At 48.9% G+C, this 25,827-nt stretch overlaps 2 protein-coding genes across 12 annotated transcripts in view; one reads left to right on the top strand and one right to left on the bottom strand.

The window, feature by feature from the left end:
- sppl2 (signal peptide peptidase-like 2) overlaps positions 1–1,529 on the top strand; it is an 11,529-nt gene extending 10,000 nt beyond the window's left edge. The window contains exons 14-15 of the mRNA XM_084446847.1: positions 123–283; positions 1,305–1,529. Of these exons, the coding sequence (XP_084302973.1) occupies positions 123–283; positions 1,305–1,484 (341 nt within the window). The 3' untranslated portion in view covers positions 1,485–1,529. The remainder of the gene's footprint in view (positions 1–122; positions 284–1,304) is intronic.
- Positions 1,530–4,080: 2,551 nt separating this feature from the next.
- Positions 4,081–23,380, bottom strand: LOC311316091 (rho guanine nucleotide exchange factor 18-like). Of its 11 annotated transcripts, none has more exons than XM_084446848.1 (24): positions 21,853–21,920; positions 21,053–21,216; positions 20,819–20,892; positions 19,596–19,650; positions 18,797–18,910; positions 18,546–18,648; positions 17,605–17,745; positions 16,791–17,041; positions 15,168–15,290; positions 14,920–15,037; positions 14,239–14,484; positions 13,464–13,540; positions 12,271–12,449; positions 11,564–11,634; positions 11,203–11,370; positions 10,515–10,667; positions 9,600–9,718; positions 9,445–9,507; positions 9,165–9,212; positions 7,806–7,982; positions 7,129–7,398; positions 6,395–6,725; positions 5,522–5,695; positions 4,081–5,297 (listed from the first exon to the last, which is right to left on the bottom strand). In XM_084446848.1, exons 6-24 carry the CDS (start codon positions 18,646–18,648, stop codon positions 5,149–5,151), a joined length of 2,961 nt encoding a protein of 986 aa, XP_084302974.1. In that variant the 5' UTR covers positions 18,797–18,910; positions 19,596–19,650; positions 20,819–20,892; positions 21,053–21,216; positions 21,853–21,920; the 3' UTR covers positions 4,081–5,148. The 11 variants fall into 11 exon arrangements, with proteins under 11 accessions (XP_084302974.1, XP_084302984.1, XP_084302975.1 ...); XM_084446858.1 differs by having other exon boundaries at positions 4,081–5,279; XM_084446849.1 differs by having other exon boundaries at positions 4,081–5,279; positions 5,591–5,695.
- Positions 23,381–25,827: the final 2,447 nt, after the last annotated feature.

The raw sequence follows: 25,827 nt of genomic DNA, 5'->3' as shown, positions 1-25,827 counted from the left end.
TCTCTCTCTCCTCTCTCTCTCTCTCTGCTCTCTCTCTCTCCTTCTCTCTCCTCTCTTTCTCTCTCTCTCCTCTCACTCTCTCTCTCTCCTCTCTCTCCTTCTCTCTCTCTCTCCCCCCCCAGGCTACGGTGTGGGCCTGCTGATCACGTTCGTGGCGCTGGCCCTGATGCAGACGGGTCAGCCGGCGCTGCTCTACCTGGTGCCCTGCACCCTCCTCACCAGCCTGGTGGTGGCGCTGTGGCGCCGGGAGCTGCCCCTCTTCTGGACAGGAAGTGGATTTGTGGTGAATACCAGTTTGATATGATGCGATCCGCGGAGCCCTTCCGCGGACACACAAAACAGCCAGTAGTCATAGGAACGGTTAGAACTTCAAGTTGAGTAACGCCCCTTCCGGCAAACGGTTCTGAACAGCCCGTCTGTCTCCAACTGCTTCTCTTCTGTTCTGCTGTCCGTCCGTCCGTCCCCCCCCCCCCCCTCCCTCCCTCCCTCTCATTTCACTGCTGGGGGCTCTGGTCTTGCGTCGAGGTCTCTGAGGCCTGTGAGTGTCGCCCCCGGTGTCGTACCCAGGCCTCAAGGAGCAATACTCTTGCACACCTGTAGGTGGACAGGTGCGTCGGGGAAGACCACGGGCCGACCGGAGTAAAATAAAGGACTCCCGCAAACCGTCTTCGTCGTTTGCAAACAAAAGCTTTTTATTAGAGGTTTATTAGAGGTTTGGGTGCTGAGACCTTGATCAGGTGATAGGGAGTCCTTTATTTTATCAAACCCAGGCCTGACTCGGCCTGTAGACTCTACTTTAACCACCCCAGTAGATAAGAAGCCTCTTTGGGTAGATTTGGATGTTTTGTTTGATCTTTGGGGTAATTTTTCTGTGGCACACATCATCACTGCGGAGGTAGAATATGAGGGACGATGGGAGGAGGCGAATTCCTTATGGTGATCAGAGAAGTGTAAAGTCTCAAGTTTTCAAGGTGCTTTTGGGCTCTTTAACTTTCTGAATATTTTTTTTTCTTCATATCTATGTTTCTATGAAGTGTCTCATTGCTTATGCAGTGACACCTCTGCTAACTGGCTAATGCAATTCTCCCATTGGATTTTGAGTGAGATATTCGAGGAAACTTAAAGACGTTGAATGATTCGGACCATTTATCTCAAATCTACTTGTTGACAGGGATCACTTTATTTGCTCTGGAACTCTTCATATCTGATCTTATCTGATCGCATCTTTGCTTTTTGATTTGTGAATAGTTTGTTGTCACTCTCTTGTATTCAACAAATTTCCCTTCTGTTTTTGTCCCTTCCAGCCTCCCATAGTCCTGGCACCAATCAACTGTACTCAAACTCCAGCACTGCCCACAGAGAAGCCCCTGACCCCTCCTGAGCCACACAGCCCCGAGGACACCAATCAGAGCGAGGACCCGCCTCCCCCTCCTCCGCTTCAGGACACGCCCCCTCCTGAGAAAGAGGACTGCAAATCTGAATAAAGGACTTCTAGGACACCAATTTCTAATTAATTTCATGTTTTTTGTTGTTTTTTTGCTCTCTTTTTTTTTTTACATAGGAATCTTGATCGAACACTGTTTGTTCGTAGTGGACATTTCGGTAGAAACATTTCAATAGAAACATTTCAGTAGAAACATTTCAGTGCTCTTGGTGAGAAGTGAGGCACTTCGGTGCTCTTGGTGAGAAGGGCACTCGTCTCCAGAGGAGGGGGCGGAGTCAGCAGCATGAATGGACGTCAGTGAGAAGTCAAGCCCAGCAGTCAAAGAGCACAACACAACCCCACCGCCGCCCCGTTCAGCGCCCCTGCATGCGTTTGACCCCCCCCCCCCCCCCCATGTGTTGAATGGCTCTCTCCACACAGACGGGCAGACCTGACATGTCAACACAGCACAGCTCCTGTTAGGTTCCCCTGGGCTCAGGACGGCCCGGCCCTATGCAGATTCAATATTACACTCAACTGAGGGAGATGCGTCCCAACAAATTAAGGCCAGCTTGCTTGTTCCCTTACTTCCCTTCTCTACTATTAACCAACCATGGCAGGGTTTGTAATGACTTTTTAACCCTTGTTACGCATTAAAACGTGGTGCTATCATGGATTCTGAATGAGTCAAAGGTCAACGGATAGTGATTCTTTTGATTTTGCATGATTCCGACTGCCAGGCAGAAAGACAGTGTTTGGTTTATATGGAACAGTATGATGACTGCTTACGGTATATATTGGATATTGGTGGCGCAGTACTTGAAGTGTTTCCGGTAGATTTTATCATAATGTCTTAAAAATGGTTTTGGCCTTACGTGGTTGGAGGTAGAGTGTCTGTCTTTGTATTGCTTCATGAGAACAGCACTGCTCCCACTGGGCTGTAGGTTGGCATATTCCTTTCTACAAATAGGAACAAACCGATGATATTTGAACGTTGTATCTCATAACCGATGGTCCCAGAATTAGGTGGTGATTTTTTACTCCATACATTTGCACAATGTTTTAACCAGTGTTGATATCAGCACTTCCTCTTGGTTCAGACTGGTCCGTTTTTCGTTATATAAACCTACAGGATCTGGAAGAAATTGAAATTCATGTTATATACAGTATTCCACTTGATTTCTTTGCCTTTTTTTTCATTTGTGACCCAGGATGTCATCCATGATATAGAGTGCAATAGATGCAATATAATCTGTAGCTAACTGAGATAGATGTTTGATTTTTTTTGGTTCAAAGTCAACAAGTTATACATGATTATAATCAATCACGGGTCATCGAACATGAGTCGGACCCGGTCGTTAATGGAACTAGGCCTGCTTAGGGTCAGAGGTCGCCGTGAGAGAATAGGCTCACCTGATTGGGCGAGTGCCCTCTCCGATTCAAAGCACACGATGGGATTTTCACCAGTATAGTTTGATGTCACCAAGTGGTTTTTAAATACCTCAGTTGAGGACTACATATAATAAAGAAACAAAGCATTTGATGCAGGGTGTCTGAGTTCTTTTTCTGCTGTATCTCATCAATAATCTGAATAATGTTTTGGCTTCGATGGAGGTACTAATCAAATTAATATTCAAAGCATAATGAAGCATAATATGTTATAACAATTCCATTAGCTCATGGTTGTCTGTTGTATACTGTTGCGTGTGTGTGAATGGACTCAGGCTGGGCTGCCCTGTTGTATATTGGTGTGTGTGTGTGTGTGTGTGTGTGTGTGAATGAGCTCAGGCTGGTGTGACTGTGTCTGAATGAATACTGGACTCTGTAAAGCGCTCTGGGTTTCATGAAGGGCGCTATATAAATCCAACTTGATTGATTGATTGAACTAAGCCTGTTAAATTTGAGTTGTCTAAATCTATGGTAGATTTTGTCAACTAAAATCGTAATGATATTTAGTCAACTAAAACTAGACTAAAACTAAAACAAGTCAGATGGCTAAAATATGACTAAAACTAAATGGCATTTTAGTCAAAAGACTATGACAAACAAAATCATAATTTGCTGTCAAAATTAACACTGGTGTCTGTCTGAATGGGATGTCTGTGTGAATGGGGAGTCTGTCTGAATGCGGTGTCTGTCTGAATGGGATGTCTGTCTGAATGGGGTGTCTGTCTGAATGGGGAGTATGTTTGAATGGGGTGTCTGTCTGAATGGGGAGTATGTTTGAATGGGGTGTCCGTGTGAATGGGAAGTCTCTCTCTGCGGGAGCAGGTGGATGCTGGCTGTCTGTCACACCAGCACCTCAACACCTCAGATGAGCAGTCATCTGAACCCTCCCTGCTTTCCATCGGGCTGGAGCCTCGACCACATAGAAGACAAAGAGTCCATCCACATACAGTAGAATCAGAGAGTCCATCCACATACAGTAGAATCAAAGAGTCCATCCACATACAGTAGAATCAGAGAGTCCATCCACATACAGTAGAATCAGAGTCCATCCACATACAGTAGAATCCGTTATGATGTACATTCATGTCAAGCCACCATGTTTGTTTTTTTAAATAAGAAAGAAAATGTGGGTGGTGAAGATGTCGTTTATGAATGTTCTTTTAGCAGGAAATACTAAAGGCACAAGATACAACAGCAGCCTTGAGAAATCTGTCATCTCTTTTATTCCAACCCTAAGCTACGGATCGGAGACTCAGCAGGACGTTATGAACAGGACGTCACAGGCATGGACACGACCGCCAAAGGTTGACGCAGCGCAACAGTTGGTTCCAATGCATTCATGCCCTTAGAAAATATAATATTTCACATCTATCTTAACATTATATACAGCCTTGGTTCCAGAACGTTTCCTATGTTTACCATGACACAGTGAGAGGAAGCATTTCCTCTGGTCAAAATCCATCAGATAGTGTTTAAATGTTTAAATATTCTCTTACACACTAAATGCAGCTGTCTGGTGATGATTCAACTAATTCATAACTTAAATAACAATGATCCATGTTGAGTGTTGATATCGCGGCATGAACAACGTTGGCACAAACTGTAATGAGATCTAACGTCTCAAAAGATCTCAAACGGAAACTAAAACAGAATTGGCATGATTGACATTCACATAAAAGGTTACACACACATAACCCATACCAAGTCCTCACACCCATACCAAGTCCTCACACCTAAGATATACATGTAGTTCCAAAGATTCTACATCATTCTTGATTAAGACGTATCGCCAAGCAGCCGATCAACTTCTTTCAGATCTGCACGTATGTAAACAACTTGAAAATCGGTTTCTAAAAAGTCATTAAGAAGTTAAAAATAGACTAGAGAGTGCTGAAGGTTTAGGTCAAAGTTGAACTTGAGGTTTTCCATCTACTCCTTAAAACATGACAAAAGCACTCAAGAGAAACGCTCTTTGGCAATTCAACGGCAACTCAAGAAGTACAGGAATTTTAAAATAAGTAAATAAATCAGTTTCAGAATTAACGAAAATGACATCTTCCCTGTACAGTATTAGAGGTTAAAAACAGCTCGTCTGTGCTTTAAATCAATACCGGTTTCCTTCTGTGGTCCCGACAAGAACACCATGAGATACGGCTTCATCATGTGCTCATCTTTTAACTGCCTCTATGTGGAAAGACTAGAAGCTCTCCTCCTCGCTGACAGAGTGGAGAACAGCGTCCTGTCCTGCTCTCCCCCCGGGGCGTCCATCTTGTGTTTCACAGGAAGACCACCCTCTCCTGGACAGGTTTGCCCACCTCCTTGGGGAAGGGGGGGGGCAGCGGAGGGAAGTCCTGGCCGCTCGTGTGAGCGCTGAAGGACTGGGACGGCTTCACGTTGGGGAGGGCCTCTGGGGGGTTAAAACGGTCTGGTCAGGGGCCACAAACACCACATGGTAGTTAAGCATTGTGCATGCAAGCCCATACATTATACAACATGCTATGTACAGGTTTATAGTGTATATAGTATATATATGCTGTATATAACATATATAGTATATATATGCTATATATATATATATATATATAGTACAGCATACTAGCAGTGGAATCGGTCAAGATTGTGGTGCTGGTGCTGGTAGTGTGGTATCACCTAGGTCCAGGGGTTTTTCAGACATAGTGTGTGGGCCAGGGAGGGCTGCTGGTTCTGGTGCGGTCCTACCGGGCTGGTAGATGCTCTGTGGGCTCTCAGTCTTCTGGCAGCGGAGGCTGCCGCCGTCTCGGCCCGTCACGCGGATGGGCAGCACCTGACTCATGTCTATGGAGGCTGGAGCAGAGCGGGGGGGGGGGAGGGTCGGGTCAGAACCAGGGTACAACTCATTTACGACCGGGAGGCGCTGGAAACCTGACGCCACTCGCACTAAAATAGTTCTTATCTAAATCTAAAAAGTCACTTAACAAAGACGGTGACTATATTAAGTCACGGTCACTGATCTCACGAGCATACTTTGAGTTGTTAGTCTGGGCTTCCCCCCCATCTGCAACGATTATTCTCCAAATTACGTTTTGACCGGGCCAATCAGGGACTGTTCTGACTGCTGTTCTGCAGTAGAACATAGCCCCTGATTGGTTCCCGTGGCAAAACACCGAAGCAACGAGCAGTAACGTTAACATTAGTGGAATAAACAGCCATAAAGTGCAGTTATTGCAGAATTAGACTCAATAACAACAATTAAATAAGAACAAGAGTATGCACTAGTGGAGTTTCGCCGTTCTTCCGACTGGACTTGGCTAACGTTTTGTTACGCTGATTGTCTGAAGGAGTTAAGTCTGTCAAGGCAAGTACTCCCGTCCACAATAATCATTCTAGATCGGGGGGGAGGCCAGACCGATCTGCGGAGAGAAACTGAACGTGAGCTCGCTAGATCAGGACGGTCTCTCACAAGGTCTTTTTTTAGTTCAAAATTCAAGTTCAAGTTTACTTTATTTCCCGAGCACAAGGAAAGTGCGGCGCGTGCGTCCTGACCTGCGCTGTGCGTGCGCTGGTGCGAGCCCCTGGCCTTGCTGCTCTTGTCCTTGCCCTTGCTGAGGGCGGCCAGCTTGGTGGGGATCTGCTGCTGGACCGGGCCGGGCTTGTGGGCCTGGTTGGTGGTGCTGACCAGGTGGATGGGCACCTCGGCCTTGGCCGGCAGCGGGCTGATGCTCTCCCGGCGGGGGGGCACCTCGGGGGGGAACTCCAGGACGCCGGCGGCCGACGGCATGGGGAGGACGGGCCGGGCGCGGGCCTTGGGGCCCAGGATGAAGTCGCTGTCTCTGCTGAAGACGTCCCATCTGAGGGACTGGGAGGAGGACAGGGGCTGGAGGGGGGGTAGGGTTAATTAATGCTTTTTATACAGTAGCTGGATCTGCTTTCACCGATGTATTGTTGTGTACTGTATCTGTCTTTGCTGTCGCTATGTTTTGCATTGTATGTTTTATCGATTGCCTGCCGTCTTCTTCCAGGTGAAACTGTTTTTTTGCTTCCCTCTGGAATATGTAGGGGTGGGACCTATGCCCCCCCCAATTGCTCTCTGTAAAGCGCATTGTGTTTCCTCTGTGTATGAAATGCGCTATACAAGTAAAGTTTGATTTGATTTGATTCTTGGCCAGGACACCCTTATAAAAGAGACTCAATGGGGTTTTTTCCTGGTGAAATAAAGTTTATGAATAAAACAGTCTAGTAAAGTGTGTTCCCAGGCGCCACGCCCCTCGTCCCCTCACCTGCGCGTTGCCGTCGAAGTCAAAGCCTCCCTTGTGCTTCTTGAACCTCTTCTGCTGCTCCATCCTGTCGCGCTCCTTCTCCACGCGGATGGTGGTCTCCCTCAGGCGCTCCAGGTCGCGCTGGTACTCCTCCCGCTGCCCCTGAAGCTCCGCCCGCTCCTCAGCCAGACGCTCCTCCAGGTGCCGGAGCTCCTCCCCCTGCTGGAGGAGGCGGGCGTCCGTGGCCTCGGCCTGCACCCTCTGGCGTTCCACCTCCCTCTCCCAGCGCGCCTGCCCAATGGAAATTTGGCATTATTACACATTAGTAGCACTCAGATTTTTTTTATGAAAAGTGCATTACAAATAAAATGTATTATTATTATTAACTAATTTAACAGACGTGTGTTGTTTTTGGCCAGTTAGAGCTTGTTTCCTCATTCCTTGCGTAGAAACGAATATTGTGCGTCTGCCATCTTTTGCAGATTGCAGACTACTGTGTGTGTGAGGCAGCTGACTTTTGACGGTCCCCTTCTCGAGACGGGCTATTGGGCCGTTTGTGTGTATCTTAGAGTATTACTGTTCCGTGGTCAGTGTCGTCTGCGTGCGTCGTGCGTAATAAACGTAGTTGAGCGTAGAGCGTTGGCGCCCGACCGTCTCCTGAACAGTACTTGTATGGGAGAGTAACCCCCCCACGTCACCTGGTCCTGGCGGTGCTGCGCCTGCAGGCGGTGGAAGCGCGCCAGCTCCTCCCTCTGCTTCTCCAGGCTGCGCTGCTTCTCCTGCTCCAGCAGCACGCTGCCGCGGGGGCGGACCGGCCGCTGGCGCTCCGACAGCAGCTGCAGCTCCACGTGGCTCTCCTGCTGGGACATGACGGCCTGGCGGGGGGGGGGGGGGAGGCGCACGTGCTCGTTAGCGCCTCGGTTTCCGCTGACTTGTGACGTTTTGTTGCGTGGCGTTTTCTGAATGCGGTCGCGGGGGTTTCTGTTCCCGGGCGTTTCCGGAGCGGAGCGTTTTGGGTTTGATGTTCTGACAGGTCGTCAGGGGGTGGGACCTAACTACTCGTTTCTTCTGCTACTGTGTGCGCCATCCGGCAAAAATATCTGTTGTCTATCTCTACTATCTCTACCTGCTGTCTCTCTCTACCTGCTGTCTCTCTCTCTACCTGCTGTCTCTCTCTCTACCTGCTGTCTCTCTCTCTCTCTACCTGCTGTCTCTCTCTCTCTCTACCTGCTGTCTCTCTCTCTCTCTACCTGCTGTCCATCTCTACCTGCTGTCTCTCTCTACCTGCTGTCTCTCTCTCTACCTGCTGTCTCTCTCTCTACCTGCTGTCTCTCTCTACCTGCTGTCTCTCTCTCTACCTGCTGTCTCTCTCTCTACCTGCTGTCTCTCTCTACCTGCTGTCTCTCTCTCTACCTGCTGTCTCTCTCTCTACCTGCTGTCTCTCTCTCTCTCTACCTGCTGTCTCTCTCTCTCTCTACCTGCTGTCCATCTCTACCTGCTGTCCATCTCTACCTGCTGTCTCTCTCTCTCTCTCTACCTGCTGTCTCTCTCTCTCTACCTGCTGTCTCTCTCTCTCTACCTGCTGTCTCTCTCTCTCTACCTGCTGTCTCTCTCTCTCTACCTGCTGTCTCTACCTGCTGTCTCTCTCTACCTGCTGTCTCTACCTGCTGTCTCTACCTGCTGTCTCTCTCTACCTGCTGTCTCTACCTGCTGTCTCTCTCTACCTGCTGTCTCTCTCTACCTGTTATCTGTTTCTACCGGAGTTCTGCTTTCTGAAACGTGCCGCAGCGCGTCTGGTGGAAACCCAATCACTGTCTAGAACGGTCGCTGTCAAGTCCGGCCGCCGCACCGCAACCGGAGTCAGTGGAACCGCAACCGGAGTCAGTGGAACCGCAACCGGAGTCAGTGGAACCGCAACCGGAGTCAGTGGAACCGCAACCGGAGTCAGTGGAACCGAGCTTTGAGCCCCGCCCCCCTCGGCACGCCGCCTCAAACGAAAAGGCATAAGAGGAGTGGAAGCGCTCTGACAAGTGGAAAGGTTACGTTGACATACATACCTGCAAGCTGTACAGCATCTTGGAGAGCATCAACACACTGTGGTAGAACTAGAGAGAGAGACAGACACACAAGAAGAATAGATATTAATATAATTAATAATATTAATTAATAAAATAATTAATTAATAATATTACTGAATTTGAGAGTAGTACACAAGTTCTCCAGAAGTTACAATATAAAAAGTAGGCTTTTGGCCAATTGTCCTTAAAACAAACGGTTCCAATCTTTAAGCATCACAATGAAGAAGATGGTCGATGTGGGTCGTCTAGGGACGCTTACCTCCGTCTCGGGGAAGGGGTCAGAGCAAGGGGACGTCGGACGGGACAGCGGCGTCTCGTCAGCCTGGACGGAGGAACAAGAGCAACACAGCTTCAAAACTACGTCCCAGACCGTCCTGCTGCGCTACGTTTTTCCCAGGGTGCACCCCGGCTCACCGATAGCTCCACGCTCTCCGCGGGGTCGAGGTCCTGTAGCTGGGGGTCGGAGGTCGACCGATGGAGGCTCTCCGCGGGGCTGTCGTCCACGCTGGCCACCCTCTCCACGCCGCCGCCGTCTGGGGGGACACGCATGAGGACGACGGCTGAGGACACGGGTCTGGGTGGATCCGAGACCTCGTCCATCAGCACGCAAACTACACACTTCAGACACTACACACTTCAGACACTACACACTTCAGACACTACACACTTCAGACACTACACACTTCAGACACTACACACTTCAGAGTACCAGGCGTGACGGACTTCCCTTCACTCTGCGCTTGTTTTCTCTGCGTCTTTCTGCGTTTTCACTCGCTCCGTTTGACCCACGTTAACCCTTTTAACTCTCTAAGTACAGTGCCGACATTCCGAATATGAATTGGATTTTCCCTATATTACTGGAAAGCGCAGTTTCTCAGCTTTCAGGAAGTGTTGGAATGTTGGAATTTTGTAGATTTTTATTTATTGTACGATTTTTTCCCGAATTGTGCCGGTGACATCATCGTATTCAAATAGTTAAGGGGTTTCCCAGGGTGGGATTCCGAGGTATGGAGGTTTTACGTTGTGGCCCGATTGCGAGACACCGCTCAATCCCGCTACGCCACCGAAAAGCTAGCAACGCCATGACGCAGCCGGGCGGTATTAATACCAGGGCAGAGTTACACTAGTCCACGACCGCTCTATTCTAGCCTCCTCGTTACACAAGCCAATCCACATGACGTTCGGCGGAGAACGGCTCGCATATCGGCATATTTTGGAGCTGTATGATAAACGGTACAGTATGACGAGCAGAGACCAGAGCATCAGATGTCAGAGAGCGGTCTGGGAGAGTTGTCGGTAGGTGGACGAGCGGTACGACTGAAGCCTTACTCTTCACCGGGGTGGGGGCGGGCTCGCTGTCGAAGCCCCCGAAGGTCTCCGCCCTCCTGATCAGCGGCCCGGTCTCCCCGTGCCCCTCGCCGTCCTCTCCGCGGGGGTAGGGGTCCCGCACGCGTGACACCAGGAGGTCCTGGAGGTTCTTCACTGTGGGAGGAGACGAGAACACGAGAAACGAGACAGAGTCAACGATGTCGCTAGGACTTCAAAATAAAAGCACCTTTAGGTTCAGTTGTTCCTTTGGTGTTCCTCGTGTGAACGTCGTCATATCTTGTTTCAAGAAAAGAAACAATAACATCAAGATGAGTCATATACCTGTAATAAAGGAAGTGTAGAGATAGGTCTGGCAATGCACGACTACATAACTACCTGTAATAAATGAGTACCAGTTGCTTGAGTAAAACATCACAGATGTAAAATGGAAACCCTGTGTGACCCTCAAGGACGGCTCCCTCGTTTTATTTTAGCCGCTTCCTCATCCTGTCATCATGTTTAGAAATGGCTTCCTATCGTAAAATCTTTACGTCACCAGATTATCCCCTGGAGGTCGAATAAAAACAACCTTTTTTTTAATATATATATATATATTTTTTTTTTTACAAGCGATCACACAGTAGCCGAGTGCTGATTGGCTGGAGTCGTGCAGATGGAAAACGGCTAGACGTCCGTCAGTCCCACCCACCCTCGGCGATGGCGTCCGTGAGCAGCTGCTCCCCCGGCTGCAGCAGCAGGCGCAGGCGCGGGCGCGCGGTCTCCGCCTCCTCCGGCGTCGCCTCCGACAGCTCGGCGAAGATCTGCAGCTTCTCCGTCAGGCTGTGCATGATCTGGACGTCCCTCTCGTGCAGACGATCTGGACATGAACACACACACACACACACACACACACAAAACATCCATGTAATCGTAGTTCCGTTGCGCTCTACGACCACATTGTCAAGGGGGTGAGTGCCTGAGTAATCCCTAACGAGGGGAGAGTGTGTGGGGAACATCTGGTCCCCTGGGCAGGGGAGAGACCGCTGACCGGCTCCGCTGACGTCTCTCACCTCCGAAGTCTCTCAGCCGGGCGGCCCTGGCCTCCTCCTGTTCACTGGACCACTCCTCCATCTCTGGACAACTAAAACACACACAGGGTCACCAGACCAAGTCATCTCTGGACAACTAAAACATACACAGGGTCACCAGACCAAGTCATCTCTGGACAACTAAAACACACACAGGGTCACCAGACCAAAGCTGTGTTCGGAATCACTCCCTATTCACTATATAGTGCACTATATAGGGCGTCAGCCATTTTGTTTGTAGTGTCCGAATTCTCCACGGAATTTTCGTTCCCTATATAGTCCACTATTTATTACCCACAATTCACCTTGATTTGCAGGGAACAGTGCATGTACCCTACATTTTCTCCGTTCCCTAGGTAGTTCACTACATGGTGAACCCTATATAGGGAATAGGGAGTGAGGGAACAAGGGAGCGATTCCGAACACAGCTCAAGTCATCTCTGGACAACTAAAATACACACAGGGTCACCAGACCAAGTGATCTCTGGACAACTAAAACATACACAGGGTCACCAGACCAAGTCATCTCTGGACAACTAAAACACACACAGGGTTACCAAACCAAGTCAATGGAGATTTTTTTGTAGTCTAGAACCTGGCTTAACCCATGTCCCACAGACTCCAGACTTGTATGTTGACTGTGGAGGCCGGTACCCCCCCCCCCCCCCTCCCCAAGCCCCCCATCCCACCTGTCCACCGCCCCTCGTATGACGGTCATCCAGGTCTCGCGGTCCTCCTTGGTGCGCGCCCGGATCTCGTACATCTCGGGGAGGGTGGAGGAGGCGCAGATGAGGAACATGGCCCTGTCCTCCAGGGCCACCTCCCGCACAATCAGCCCCTGCAGCGAGATCACCGACGGCTTGTTGTCCTGGGGAGACCAGACCAGACCAGATCAGACCGGATCAGACCAGACCAGACCAGACCAGATCAGACCAGATCAGACCAGACCAGACCAGACCGGATCAGACCGGATCAGACCAGATCAGACCAGACCAGATCAGATCAGACCAGACCAGATCAAACCGGATCAGACCAGACCAGACCAGACCAGACCAGACCAGATCGGATCAGACCGGATCAGACCGGATCAGACCGGACCAGACCGGACCAGACCGGACCAGACCAGACCAGACCAGACCAGACCAGACCGGATCGGATCGGACCGGACCAGACCAGATCAGATCAGATCAGATCAGATCAGATCAGACCAGACCAGACCAGACCAGATCAGATCAGACCAGATCAGACCAGATCAGACCGGATCAGACCGGACCAGATCAGACCAGATCAGACCAGATCAGACCGGATCAGACCAGACCAGACCAGACCAGACCAGACCAGACCGCTCGGTCCTCAGTTTCTACAGAGACCTGTCGTTTTGATGTCTATACCGAACCTGCGCATAGAGGACTATGGGTAATAGGAGAGGTAGAGCGGATTGTCCAGTGACCGCAGGGTCGGCGGTTCGAATCCCGGCTCGTCCTCTCCACATGTCGAAGTGTCCCACATGAGCCCCAAACTGCTCCCAAAGAGCAGGCCACTCACACCGCCATTGGTGTGTGAATGTATGTGAATGGGTGAATGAAAGGCCTTCATTGTAAAGCGCTTTGGATAAAAGTGCTATATAAGTGCAGAACATTTACCATTTATCATTAGTTTGGGGCCAGTACTCGTAATAGCACCGGAGGGAAGCAGTTGTACAGGAATAACTCAAATAAATAAGATAAGATGAACTTTAATAATCCCCGGGAGGGAAATTTGGGAAATAAAAAACTCAAATAGCCACGGGGGTCTGAAGAAAAGCTAATGTTTACCCCAAACACTGACAATGAATCTTTCTGATAGCTACTTTACTCATTACAGAGACACAGTAGCAGCTCACCACGACGGCAAAGGTGAATTTCTGGTCCTTCTCTTGCAAGAGCAGGAGAACGTCGGAGAGGAGCACGGCGTGGATATCTGCAGGAGAGGAACAAGAAAAACATTCAGTGAACAGGTTCAGGAAAGGCTTGAAAACATCCTCTCCAATACTCATCCATCCCTGAGAAACCAACACGGCTCACGGTCTAGGTACTCATGAATGATGATGCCATTACAAATGTGGTTAAGTGCTAATATTATTATTTGTTTACAGTAATATACATTGTGCTGTTCTGTACTGCTCTGTACTGTATATTGTATTAAAAGATTTGCGGTATACAAGGTGCCCCCTAGTCTGACTTAAAGGATGTGGGTTTTGGGGATAAACCGTGTCATTCGTTTATTACTGCCCAATCAGCGGTGGCGAAATATTTTGCCCGACCAATGAGATTCAATCCACACTACGTGAAACAACAACAACCTAGCAACCGCTCCACCGAAGACGATTGTGATTGGTTTAAAAAGAAGTCCATCCGGAACCTTCTCCAGCGCTAGCACAGTGTAAACGATGTGTGGAGATTCATTAACCTTTATTAAGGACTCTGAGATCAAATAGAGGGCAAGCCCTCATTTCCAATGTAGCTGAGTTTACATTAAAGATAAAAAGGTAATACATTAATCGCACCACAATAAAAGCAATAAAAGCAAAGCAAACAGTTTGACAGTTAAGAGACGGGGATGTTCAATAACTGCCCATGAGATAGGCCTGGCTATGCGAGTCTAGGTGACCCCCTGACCTTTGAGCCGGCCGGAGGCGGGCTTGGTGGTGACGACCCCCTCGTGGAGCAGTGTGCGTCGGGTCACGTCCTCCCGGCGGAACGGCCGTCCGTCCTTCAGCCGGCCCTGAGACTTGGGCTCCAGCCGGGCGGCGATGTCCCTCAGCCTGGACGCCTTCTCGTACTCGTCCACCTGGGCGTCCACCTGGGAGATGGCGTGCTTGATGAGCGTCAGGGCCTGCACCAGCGCCTCCTGCTCCTCCGGCTCTGGGGGGGGGGGGTTGGGGACAGGTCCAGAGGGAGGGAGTCATGAGATTCATAGTCGTAGTCCGCGTTTAGGGAACCGGAGTCCACGCATAACACAGCCCTGAGATCTGCACTGAAAGGGCTTCTTCATTTGGGGTTCTACCCCTACGAAGACAACTAGGGGCTTGGGGGCGACTACAGCATATGTTATGTTATGTTATTTTTATTTATAATGCGCCCCCCAACCAACTGTTACATCAGCCCGGCGCGTGGGGTGCATATAATGTATGCATTGATTTTGTTTCAAAACAGATGTAGTGTACAGTATTGATATAGTGATTGATAGGAAAGAGAATAACTATTATTGATGGAACACCTAATCGATTGATATCTCCTAACTGAATAGCCAGCTTGCGCAGCAGTAATGTGATGCGAGGTGAATACTTGGCTGGATACCTTCAGTGTTCTGAATGATGCGTTCGACCAGGACTGGGTACTTTGTGATTCTCTGAGTCACCAACAGAATGCATTCTGGGACACCCAAGCGCCGTACAATGGACAACTGTCCTATTTTCTAGACAAATAAGAAACGAGGAGGGGGAAAAAAAGGTTAATTATCGATCTGTCCTCCATTTTATGTTTTAATCAAATGTGCCGATAAAGTTGGACATGATTGAATGCCATTGAAATTGTACATTTCTCACCCGTATCACGTTTTGGAACTTCTTGTTTTGGAGCTGTTCTTTGTAGAAGCTGACTGCATCAGTGTGGTGACTGCAGAACGCACCGTAGCATTCCTTCATCCTGTCCCCCAGCTCCCCTGAAAACTACACACATGAAGTAACCCTTTATTTTGACTGCCCCCCTATAGATTTCATCCAAACGCTCAATTGAACCATCAATAAACATTCATCCAACTATCCACTAACCCTAACCAGTCAATACATATGAAGAGTCGCAGCTGATAATGTGAGTGCCTGCAGATCATTGACAGACAGACAGACAGACAGACAGACAGACAGACAGAGACAGAATTGAATTGGGAATTTGGTGTTTCAGCAATGGAAATTACAGCAAGGTTATCGGGGTTGCTCACAATAAATTGTTGACAAACAAACACGCTGGTTAATCAAATGGAACTTTTACATGTCGCTGGCGCTCTCATAGGGTATATCAAATTTCATTTTCGGCATTTTTCAAAAATGTCTCAATTGAGTCTTTGTTTCCTGCTTAGCATTGTTGACGAAAAACAGCCTGAGAGCAACATATCTGATTTCTCAGAAAGGGAGAAGTACAGAGCAGCAAACGTTTCCTACTGAATGCCTTGACAATGACACAGCAGCAGTCTGCCCAGGAAGAGCCACTCCCACATGTCAGTCCCAGGGCGCTCTGATCATACCAGCCATTCCTGAGGACACCTGTATTCCAGCTTACCTCATCTCAGAGAGAGAGAGTCCGGGAAAGGGAAGGGAGAGAGGGAAAGCAAGACAGAGATAAGAGAGCGAGAGACATTGAAAAAGAGTGAAAAGGGAGGAGAGAGAGAGACAAAGAGAACAGAGGGAAGAAAAGAGAGGGAGACAGAGAAAAATAATAAGGGAGAGAGGGAAAGAGAGATAGAAAGAGTGTGAGTGAGTGAGAGAGAGAGAGAGAGAAAGGCAGAGAGAGAGAGAGAGAGAGAAAGGCAGAAAAAGAGAGAGAGAGAGACACGCACACAAAGTGATCGCACAGAGTCCCTTTGGTAGTGAGATCTTAGCCCTGTGAGATCATCCTGATCTTGTGAGTTAGCCGTCATTATCTCTCTGCAGATCAGCCTGGTCTTCCCCTACATCTCCAACGGTTTCAGTGGGCGTTGCCTTGACCGACTAACGTCAACTCCTTCAGCCAATCAAACAAAACATTTGACAAAGCAGTCGGAAGAATGTCTTTTCCTCTGAGAAACTCCGCTAGTGAATACTTTTGTTCTTGTTTAATTGTTGTTATTGAGTCTATTTCAACAATAACTGCACTTATGGCTGTTTATTCTACTAACGTTAACTTTACCGCTCGATGCTACGGGAGACTGTTTTACTGATTTTCACATCATCAACAATGGGAACCAATCAGGGGCTACATTCTACTGGGGGGGGGGGGGCAGAACAGCAGTCAGAACACAGTCCCTGATTGGCCCGGTCAAAAGAGAAATCGAGAGAAACCGTTCGGGAAGGTCCAGACTGACCCGCGGAGAGAAACTAAAAAAAAGTGAGAAAAGTGAGAAAACTCGAGATCAGGACGGTCTCACGATGAGACCAAGCGAGATCCCGCCCTCCCCCCCCGCCCGCCTCGCTGACCTGCGAGATGAGGACGTCCCCCAGCTGCGTGATGCAGTAGTTGCAGCTGCTGTCGGGCTGCAGGGCCCGCTGGCGCCGGTGCTTGAGCCGGTTGAGGAGGAGCTGGTGCAGCTGCAGCAGGTGGGAGGCCTGGGGGAAGAGGCGCTCCAGCTTGGCCTCGTCCGTCTGGAGGGCGTCGCGGAGCGCGCGCTGGTACACGCCCAGCATCAGCTTCAGGGTCCGCACGTGGTTGAGCTCCGTCTGGATCAGCTCTGAGGCGTCGACACCGGACAAAAAGGAAGCGCCTCACAACGTCAGACAGCTACCTCAGATAGTGTGAGTGTGTGTGTGTGTGTGTGTGCGTGTGTGAAGACAGTCTTTAACAAGCCGGCTGTCTGATAACTTGTAATATGTTGTTATTCTTAAATTTATTTCAGATTTTATCGCATTTTTTCACCCAATTTGGTAGCCAATCACACCTGACCTAACTGTCCAACTGTTCCCTGTCGCTGCTGTGGAGGGTCCCTGCGGTCGGCGATCGGGAGGAGGAAGCCGGCTACCTGACTCTCTCAGGCCCGTGACCGTGACCCCCACACCAGACGGGGTCGCTGTGGAGCGACAAACCCCTCGCGCCGAGATTAAACTAACCCCCCTCGGGAGCGGTGGCCCGATATGCCCCTCCCTCAGGGGATCAGGGGCATATTGGGATCTGGCGAGACCAGGCGCCGCGAACCCTCGGTCCGGGGTGGACCGCTGCTATGACGTCCTAGCGCCATCTGACCCCTCCGGCCTACCGTAGATGACGTCCTAGCGCTGCCTGACCCCCCCGGCCTACCGTAGATGACGTCCTGTCGCTTCACGGCCTCCTTGGAGAAGCTCTTCAGGTACTGCTGGTCCACCGCCACGCTCCAGGACTCCGCCTCCAGGTCCTGGGCGTCGCCCTCCAGCTCGGCTCGCAAGGCGGCGTAGTGACCATCTGGACAGAGACACACTCCGATGACGACGGCCGGACCGCCGGGCACACCAGAACAGGTCTACAGACTCGCCTGTTGTCTATAAACCAGTCTTATAACGCTATTGGAAGAGGAAGTCCAATTCCCTGAGGTTGAGTGGGAGGTGGCCACGCCCCTCCCGTATCAACACAGCGAGAACAGGTCATAAAACTAAAGCTGCCTCTCTCTTCAGGGAAGGCTAAGCTACATGCTACAGTACAAGATTCAGCAAGACTGTGTCATATAACTAATGCCGGGCTCACACTACAGGATATTTTAAATCCTAACCAATTTCGAAATCGGGTTACATCACGCACATAAGGAGAATCTTAACAGATATTCTTCTTGTGCATCTCAAACAAGCACACACAGCAAGATTTGAAAATAACGGCTCATCACACACTACAGGATCTTATCGTGCCCGAGGGAGCAACGAACCACTGGTCTCGCCGCCTCACTTGTAAAGTCGGGACGTAATAATCTTAAATATCAAACATGTTTGATATTATCGGAGCCGCCCCGATGGGTCTGCGAGCCGATCGGGAGGTATAAGATTGGATCCTTGGCCCCGACCAACCTTCAAGACCAGATTTCTCCTCCGATTGTCGGGAGGGCTGAATCGGGGATAAATCGGCCCAAAAATCCTGTAGTCTGAGCCCGGCATAAGGTTGCCTCTCTCTTCAGAGAAGGCCAAGCTACAGGTGTTTTGCTAGGGATGCAGGGACCTTTCAACACGTCCTCCTAATCCTGTCAGCGCTAGCCGATCATCCTGGAACTATCTGACCTTCTAGGACGACGGACTCCGCAGCGAGGGAGGCCTGGGAGGGGGCAGGGGACGCGGGGTCGTCGGGGAAGAGCCTGGACCTCAGGCCGTCCACGTCCTCCATCTGCAGCGGGCGGGTGAGAGCGGAGAATGAGACAGAGTTAGCGTGCCCACGGGGTCACGCACACACACACACACACACACACAAGTAAACACACAAACAGATCTGTCCTATCAGCCCCCAATGGGTACAAACATACACACACACACACCTGATGCTGGTGTAGTGAGTGGAGGGTTCAGGCTCTGGGGTGTGTCCCGTCAGGGGGAGGGTCATGCCTGGACGGAGGGGGCGGCCATGGGCGGCTGGAGGCGGTCTCTCCGAACTAGACAGAGAGGCAGGGGGGGAAGAGAGATATGAGGTAATTTATGAGGGTAGATACATTTACATAAGTTGTCTAAAGTTCCCCATGCACAGCCCTTGTTGAACTGGATCATTCCAGACACTTAACACACCCTGCGAAGGAAGTCACACAAGGAGAACTAATTTTATGCAGCAGAATCTTGACAAAGGCCGTTAAAAAAAGATCTTGCCCTGTGGAAACGTAAACTGGTTTGGCAGACAAAGTGCAAGTCAGAGCGGTTTCGCAGTTAGAAGCAAGACAAATAAACATTGGTCTACAGAAAACATAAACGGAATGTTTGGTACATATACTGTAGTATGATCAAATATAACAACTAGGCTAGATGCCACTTTAAAAAGGTAGCTCTTCAGCCATACTGTATGTAAAGTGCACACTTGGACAACATCAGTATAGTACAGACATATTCCTTACTAGCCGGTGTAAGTACGATACTTTAGCTCATCAGAGCACACTTACAGTAGCTTGTCTGACACCTTTTATCTCATCTGTGTTTTTCACTGAACTCTCAGATACATATCTGAGCAGGGTGGGGTGACAGGTTTGTGACAAAACCCCCTATTAGAGCAGGCTTTGAAGTTTCAATGTGGGATGGCTCCTAAATTAACATGACATTAACAAGACAAGATGGAGCAATAAACAGACTAACTTGTTCTTTGATCTGTTCTATCTGCTGCAGGCGTCTCTGGAACCTCTACAAGACCCTTCAGAAAAACACACGAAGAAAAGAAATACTTTTTTAGTGTGATGTGAAGTAAAGAAATCAGAAAATCAGTGTTTTTTGTAGCTAGCACACTGGTGATGATTTCCACTTAACCATTCTGACCCACAGCCAGACAACCTGCACTGCAATTCCATCCAAAACAAGCAACACATTGGACAAACCCACTTGCTGTGTGTGTGTGTGTGTGTGTGTGTGTGTGTGTGTGTGTGTGTGTGTGTGTGCGCGCGCGACCCATCAACAACAGTGCACTTCAGGTTTCAGCTAAACCAGCATCAGTGAATCTCGGAGAGATAATGGGTCGACCGCCAGCCAACCAGCTACCGTACACAAACAAACCCACAGCAAACAACACAGTCTCCAAATGAACAGAAGCAGCCATGCCAATGAGGACACTCTTAACTATCTCATTAGATCTCTCACATTGGTCCTTTCAGAACCCTTCACATAACCAACAAAGAGGATACGGAGGGCATTCTTGCTAACAGGTTTGGGATTAGTCCAGAGAAAAACAGCTAGGTCTACAGGGTGATGTCAGAGAAGCAAATGGTTTGGGAGTTGGGTAACTTGATATTATTCAAAGGGGGAAAACTAGCACGTGTTGAATGACGCACCTAAACACACATTATGGTTTGACTTCAGAAGCTGCGACCCGCGGGGCTGTTCAAACACCTCGCTACCAGCCTGTCCTCTCTGGCTCACCTGTAACTGTACACACCGTTCCACCGCTCAACTTCCTGCTGCTCGAGAGGAAATATCAATGACCTGGCCTGTCACCCGATTCACCCACAACTGACTGTTGGAAAATTCTGTGGGGTTACTCCTCAAATGTTTTGCTACAAAAAACAAAATCTAGCCTATGGCCTATGAACACTTGACAATAAGCCCGTTGACAATTCAATTCCTTGTAATTGTGCAGTTGTAGTTCCAAGTCTTTCTCATGTTGAGTTTATCCATTTCGGGGACTCTGCCTCCAACCCTTGTTCCGAGTGACAGCCACACCTCTAGCCAGTCTCGCACCCAGGGCTGGGAGGGAAGACTAGCGTGAAATACAGGTCAGTCACTCTGCTACTTACACTCAAAACAAGACTAGCGAGTCTGCCGTCAGGGATAGAAACAGAGAAAAAAAACAAAAACAAGGCTATCTTCACATGGATGGAGATGGGGCTCCTGCTTCAAGTTCCTCTGTGTTCATCACCGATGACCTCTCCTGGACCAGGCTAGCCTATTGGACGCGGCGGTAAAGAAAACAAAAAAAAACACCCCAATGCAGTAGGCCTATACTTCCTGAGGAGACTCAAGAAGTTTGGCACGTCTACCAAAAAACTATCACCGATTTCTCCGGGTGCTCCACCGAGAGCGTTCTCCGTGGGCCGCGTTACTACCTCGTAACAGCTGCTCCTCCGCCGATGATCTCACGGCCCTCCAGGGGGCGGCGAAGGCGGCGGAGCACCGCATCGGCTGCCGCCGCCCCTCCGTCCGAGGCCCCCTCCACGCACCATGCCCGAGGAAGGGCCATGGCCACCCAGGCCGTGGGCTGCTCTCACTGCTGCCGGGTGGTAGACGTTAGCTGAGCATCCGGGTGCCGACTACCAGACTCTCAAACCTCCAAGCACTCAGGCTTCTCAACCAGCATTATTAATCAGAGTGATCTCATGTCACTTCCTATGTACATTTGATGTACTTCACCACAATTCAACATAGGCCTACATATCCATTGGCACTCCTTCACTTTGCATTTATAATACTTGACATTCTTATTCTTGCTGTCCATAATAGATCATAATATAATTCCCTTTATTTACTGGCACTGGATCTGCTAGCTCTTTTGCTAGTCTTTTTAACATTTGCACATTTTTGTTATGGCTGCTACATAGCCTAGTTCTGCCGAGGCTTGCTTGGCATGCCCTAACAACTTCATTGTTCACAATGACCTTGTAGTACACCGTGCATTTGATGAATAAAACACAATGACTTTGAAAACAGTTCCACTACGACACACACGTCCTAATGGGAAGTGGACTGTTTACTGACGGATATCAAGTAGTGCACGCTTGTCAACAGCTATGTATTTGAATGAGCAGAAGTAACTTTCAGGTGTGAACTCCATATTCAGTAGAGAAAGGTAGCCAATGGTTAGATAAGTCACTAACAGTCAGTAATAGTTGAGAAATAAAAAGCTTACCTAATTCTGGTTCAGCATTTTAACAACCTGCCATTCCAGTGATAGCCTTAGCTCTGCGCCATCATGACAGGTCAATGTTCTACATAATACCGTCCCATTCTCATGGCCTTGACAGGCTACTCATTAACGGAAGCTTACCATCTCCCCTGAGAGTTCATACTGTGGTGCCTGAGCCCAGTCGGTGTTTAGAATGGGTTGAGAGTGTGTCAAGAGAGTGTGTCAGAGTGTGTCAAGAGAGTGTGTCAGAGGGTGTGTTGAGACGAGTCGAGAGAGAGAGAAAGAGAGAAAGAGAGAGAGAGTGTGTGAGTGTGTGTGTGAGTGTGTGTGTGAGTGTGTGTGTGTGTGTGTGTGTGTGCCAAGGCAAATTCCTCATGATGAGAACCAAAATTCTGGAGAGACAAGAACGATAAGACTAAGTGTGTGTGTGTGTGTGTGTGTGTGTGTGTGTGTGAGTAATTCAGTGTGAGCCCAAGCCCAGCTAGACCTAATTATAATCATGGGACCATGTGACCCAGCATCAGGGGGTTCTGGGTCTGGCCAGGGACTGACTGGAAAATGCAACTGACTCTTTCATGACTGGTCTGTCTCCGGCCAAATTGCCCTTCACTTGATCAAGTTCACCCACACTACAAAAGGCCTCAGATAGACGGGCGTGAACAAGAACAAGTCTATCCACTGTCCATACCAGCATCCACCACCTGATACAGTAAGCTGAAACAACTACAACATGATACTGTTGTTGAGTGAGAATGAAACCAGTCAGTTTATAGTGTCTAAATATAAGACTCCAAGTGAAAGCTGTTTACCCCTCATAGAGGGAGAATGTGCGGAATGCTAGGTGCACTGACCAAGATTCTTAGTGAGAGGAACAATTAGGAAGTGTCAAGTTAAATCATTATCAAGAGGGCCAGAGGCTAGACTCCACTAGACTACTAAACCCCAATGATTAGGCTATAAAGACTACGCCTAATAGACCTATATACACTGGAGAACATCCATTCAGACTCCAGAAATGTCCGGACGTGACAGGAAATACAACAGGTGCATGTTTACATATGGTCTCCTGACTTCAGACTCCGAGACAAACAACGTTTACACGCAACCGGCTACAACAGCAACTTCTACTGTTGAGACGCCCAATGTAGGAATACTGTATATTTAGCCCTCAAATTAAATGTTTTTGTAGTCGTTTCATCTTTAAACCACAGTAGCCAACGTACGTCCTGGGAAAACCTTCCACACGCTCGCGAACAGAACGTAACCTACCAATCTTTAAATTACACACAAGTCCACTATTTTGCTAAGTTCTAGTATTTTGCTTTGAAAAAGTCTACCACAGGCCTGAACGCAAACTTTAAAATACAACGGAATGACAACTTTCTCAGTGATTTAACAGCTCAACATAGCCTACCTTCGAAGTCCGCCGACTCGTGCGGGAGGAAACGTGTCAGCTTGTATCAGCTGCGCAGTTCAGGGAAGTCAAGTGATCATAGATGCAGTCAGATACTGATCCAGTTCAGGGATGTTTCTGTTTGGGAGGAACAGTGATCATGTAGATGTAGTCAGATACTGATCCAGTTCAGGGATGTTTCTGTTTGTGAGGAACAGTGATCATGTAGATGTAGTCAGGCCGATACTGATCCAGTTCAGGGATGTTTCTGTTTGTGAGGAACAGTGATCATGTAGATGTAGTCAGGCCGATACTGATCCAGTTCAGGGATGTTTCTGTTTGGGAGGAACAGTGATCATGTAGATGTAGTCAGGCCGATACTGATCCAGTTCAGGGATGTTTCTGTTTGGGAGGAACAGTGATCATGTAGATGTAGTCAGATACTGATCCAGTTCAGGGATGTTTCTGTTTGTGAGGAACAAGTGCACACAGAAAAAAAACAGTAAAGGAACTTCAGTTCCAACTGAGCGAATCCTTCCCTCTCAAAGCATTATGGGAACCGCTTTTGTTCTACGGTTCAGTGACACATTCCACAAGTTAATTCCACAAGACCTGCTTAAAGAGACAACACTTGCAAGATGGATATCCCTACTAACGCAGTACGTCGAACCGACGTTGCATATTGGACGTTTGGTAAATTGCTACATTACCAACAGGCGACGTTGTGACAACAGTTCGATATGGTCGCAAAATATGACTAGTTTAGTTTTAAATATTTAGGCTAATTTGAATGGGGTTTCTACGAGTAAAATGTAAGTCATAGGCTCAATGTTGAAATAATGTGAAAAGTATCAACCTGTAACAATAACATTTAAAGGCATTCATAATGTGAAATTCTACGTATGTAGGCTATCTATACTGTCAATCTACACAGCCTAGTAGAATCTAAATCAATGCATTCGACCCGTGACATCATCGTCCGACTCTAGGGGGAGCCATCGCATCACATGTGACCATGGAAACCGAACGATAGAAAAACATAGCATCTTTGGTTATGGTTCAATCATAACAACTCGCCTCCACAACACGAAGAATGTAGCCTACAGGTAGAGTGAAATTGCAGGTTTTATGTAAAAAAGTATTGTACTTGTTTGAGGAAAAACTGTGATATGTAGCCTTTACTATTGGACAGTGGCCCATTACATTTTAGAGCTGAAGCTTCATTGACAACTTTATAACAATTAATCCTAATTATTTTTTCCTAAACAAAGTCAATTCTGTTTTAATTCAGATGACTGGAGTAGCATATTCAGTGCCAGGGACAGTCAAGCAGACAGTTTGAGCAAAGGGAAACTTTAACAAAGAAAATTGAGCAGCAGGGGAAGAAAGTCTTGTGGAAGGAGGAGAGCGCTGAAGCTTTGAAGCAGCATTCTGCAAAGTGGGACATGGCCACACGGAGGAGCAAGAGTTATGTGTCAGTCGGGACCACATCAGAGCAGAGCCGGGGGGACAGCAGCCCTCACTCAGCCTGTAGGGTCCACAGGGCAGGGGTCGCTCAGAAGGGCCCAGAGCTCGGTAGAGTCACCATCCTGAAGAGAGACCAAGCGTCCGGGAAGACTGAGGCGAAGAACACAGGTAGCGAGCGGCGCCCTAGGAGCAACAAGCCCGTCGTGGGCATTCCTCGCTCCAGAGGGGGCAAGACGGAGATAGGGGCCAGCGCCACCGCCCCGCGCCAGGCCCCTTCGACGGGGGGCGGGGCTCCGCCTAGGAAGCGAGAGGAGTGGATCCCCTACGTCTCGTCCTCGTCCGCCGACCTGACTCCGCCCCTCGCCGGGGGGAGCGGGAGAAAGAGCCAGGGGGCTCACCCCTCTAAGCAGCAGAAGGTTTCCAAGGGGCGGCAAACAGGCCAGGGTGGGTCCAACGTCTGGGCACCTCTGGCCCAAAAGAGACAGGGGGTGGAGACGGAGACGCGCTGGTACTGCAGCTCCCCCCTACCTGACGAGGGCGCCATGCCCTTCCGCCGCAAGAGGAGCGTGGGCGCTCAGGCCGGAGCGTCTTGGGCGGATGACGAGTACTGGGAGAACTGGGACGGCTGGCAGAAGGTCATCCAGTGGGGGGACGAGGAGGCAGGGAGAGAGCAGAGGCCCAGGGCTGGACAGAAAGACGGCCACAGGGTCAGGCGCCCAAAGAGGAAGTAGCTTCGCAAAGGAGTCTGGGACATGGAGTACCAGAGTGCAGGGTGCAACATGTACTGTATGCCTCATGGCAACTGAGCTACAGTACTGAACTGAATAACTGTACTGAATAGTGTTACTCAAAGAAGATTTTTCATTAGAAATTAAACAGATTGTAAAAAATTTTAAATTCAGTTTCAAAGCTTTTTTTCTGTACATGAGTGAGAAAAAACATCCCTTTTGATTACAAAAGTGTAAAGTACGATATTTCCATGGGGTCTAAAGTCATGGACTATCAGCATGTCATGAATAGCAGTACAATGGTCCTCATTGTTCATTGTCAATTTGTCTCTTCTACAAACAGACTCATCAGTTTTCTTTGACAACATAAAAAAAAAAAAAAGTTGGCAA

The sequence above is a fragment of the Borostomias antarcticus genome, assembly GCF_949987555.1.
Source record: "Borostomias antarcticus genome assembly, chromosome: 12".
Lineage (NCBI taxonomy): Eukaryota > Metazoa > Chordata > Actinopteri > Stomiiformes > Stomiidae > Borostomias > Borostomias antarcticus.
The sequence above is the reverse complement of the archived record's forward strand: the minus strand, read 5'-3'. Positions and strand labels throughout refer to the sequence as shown.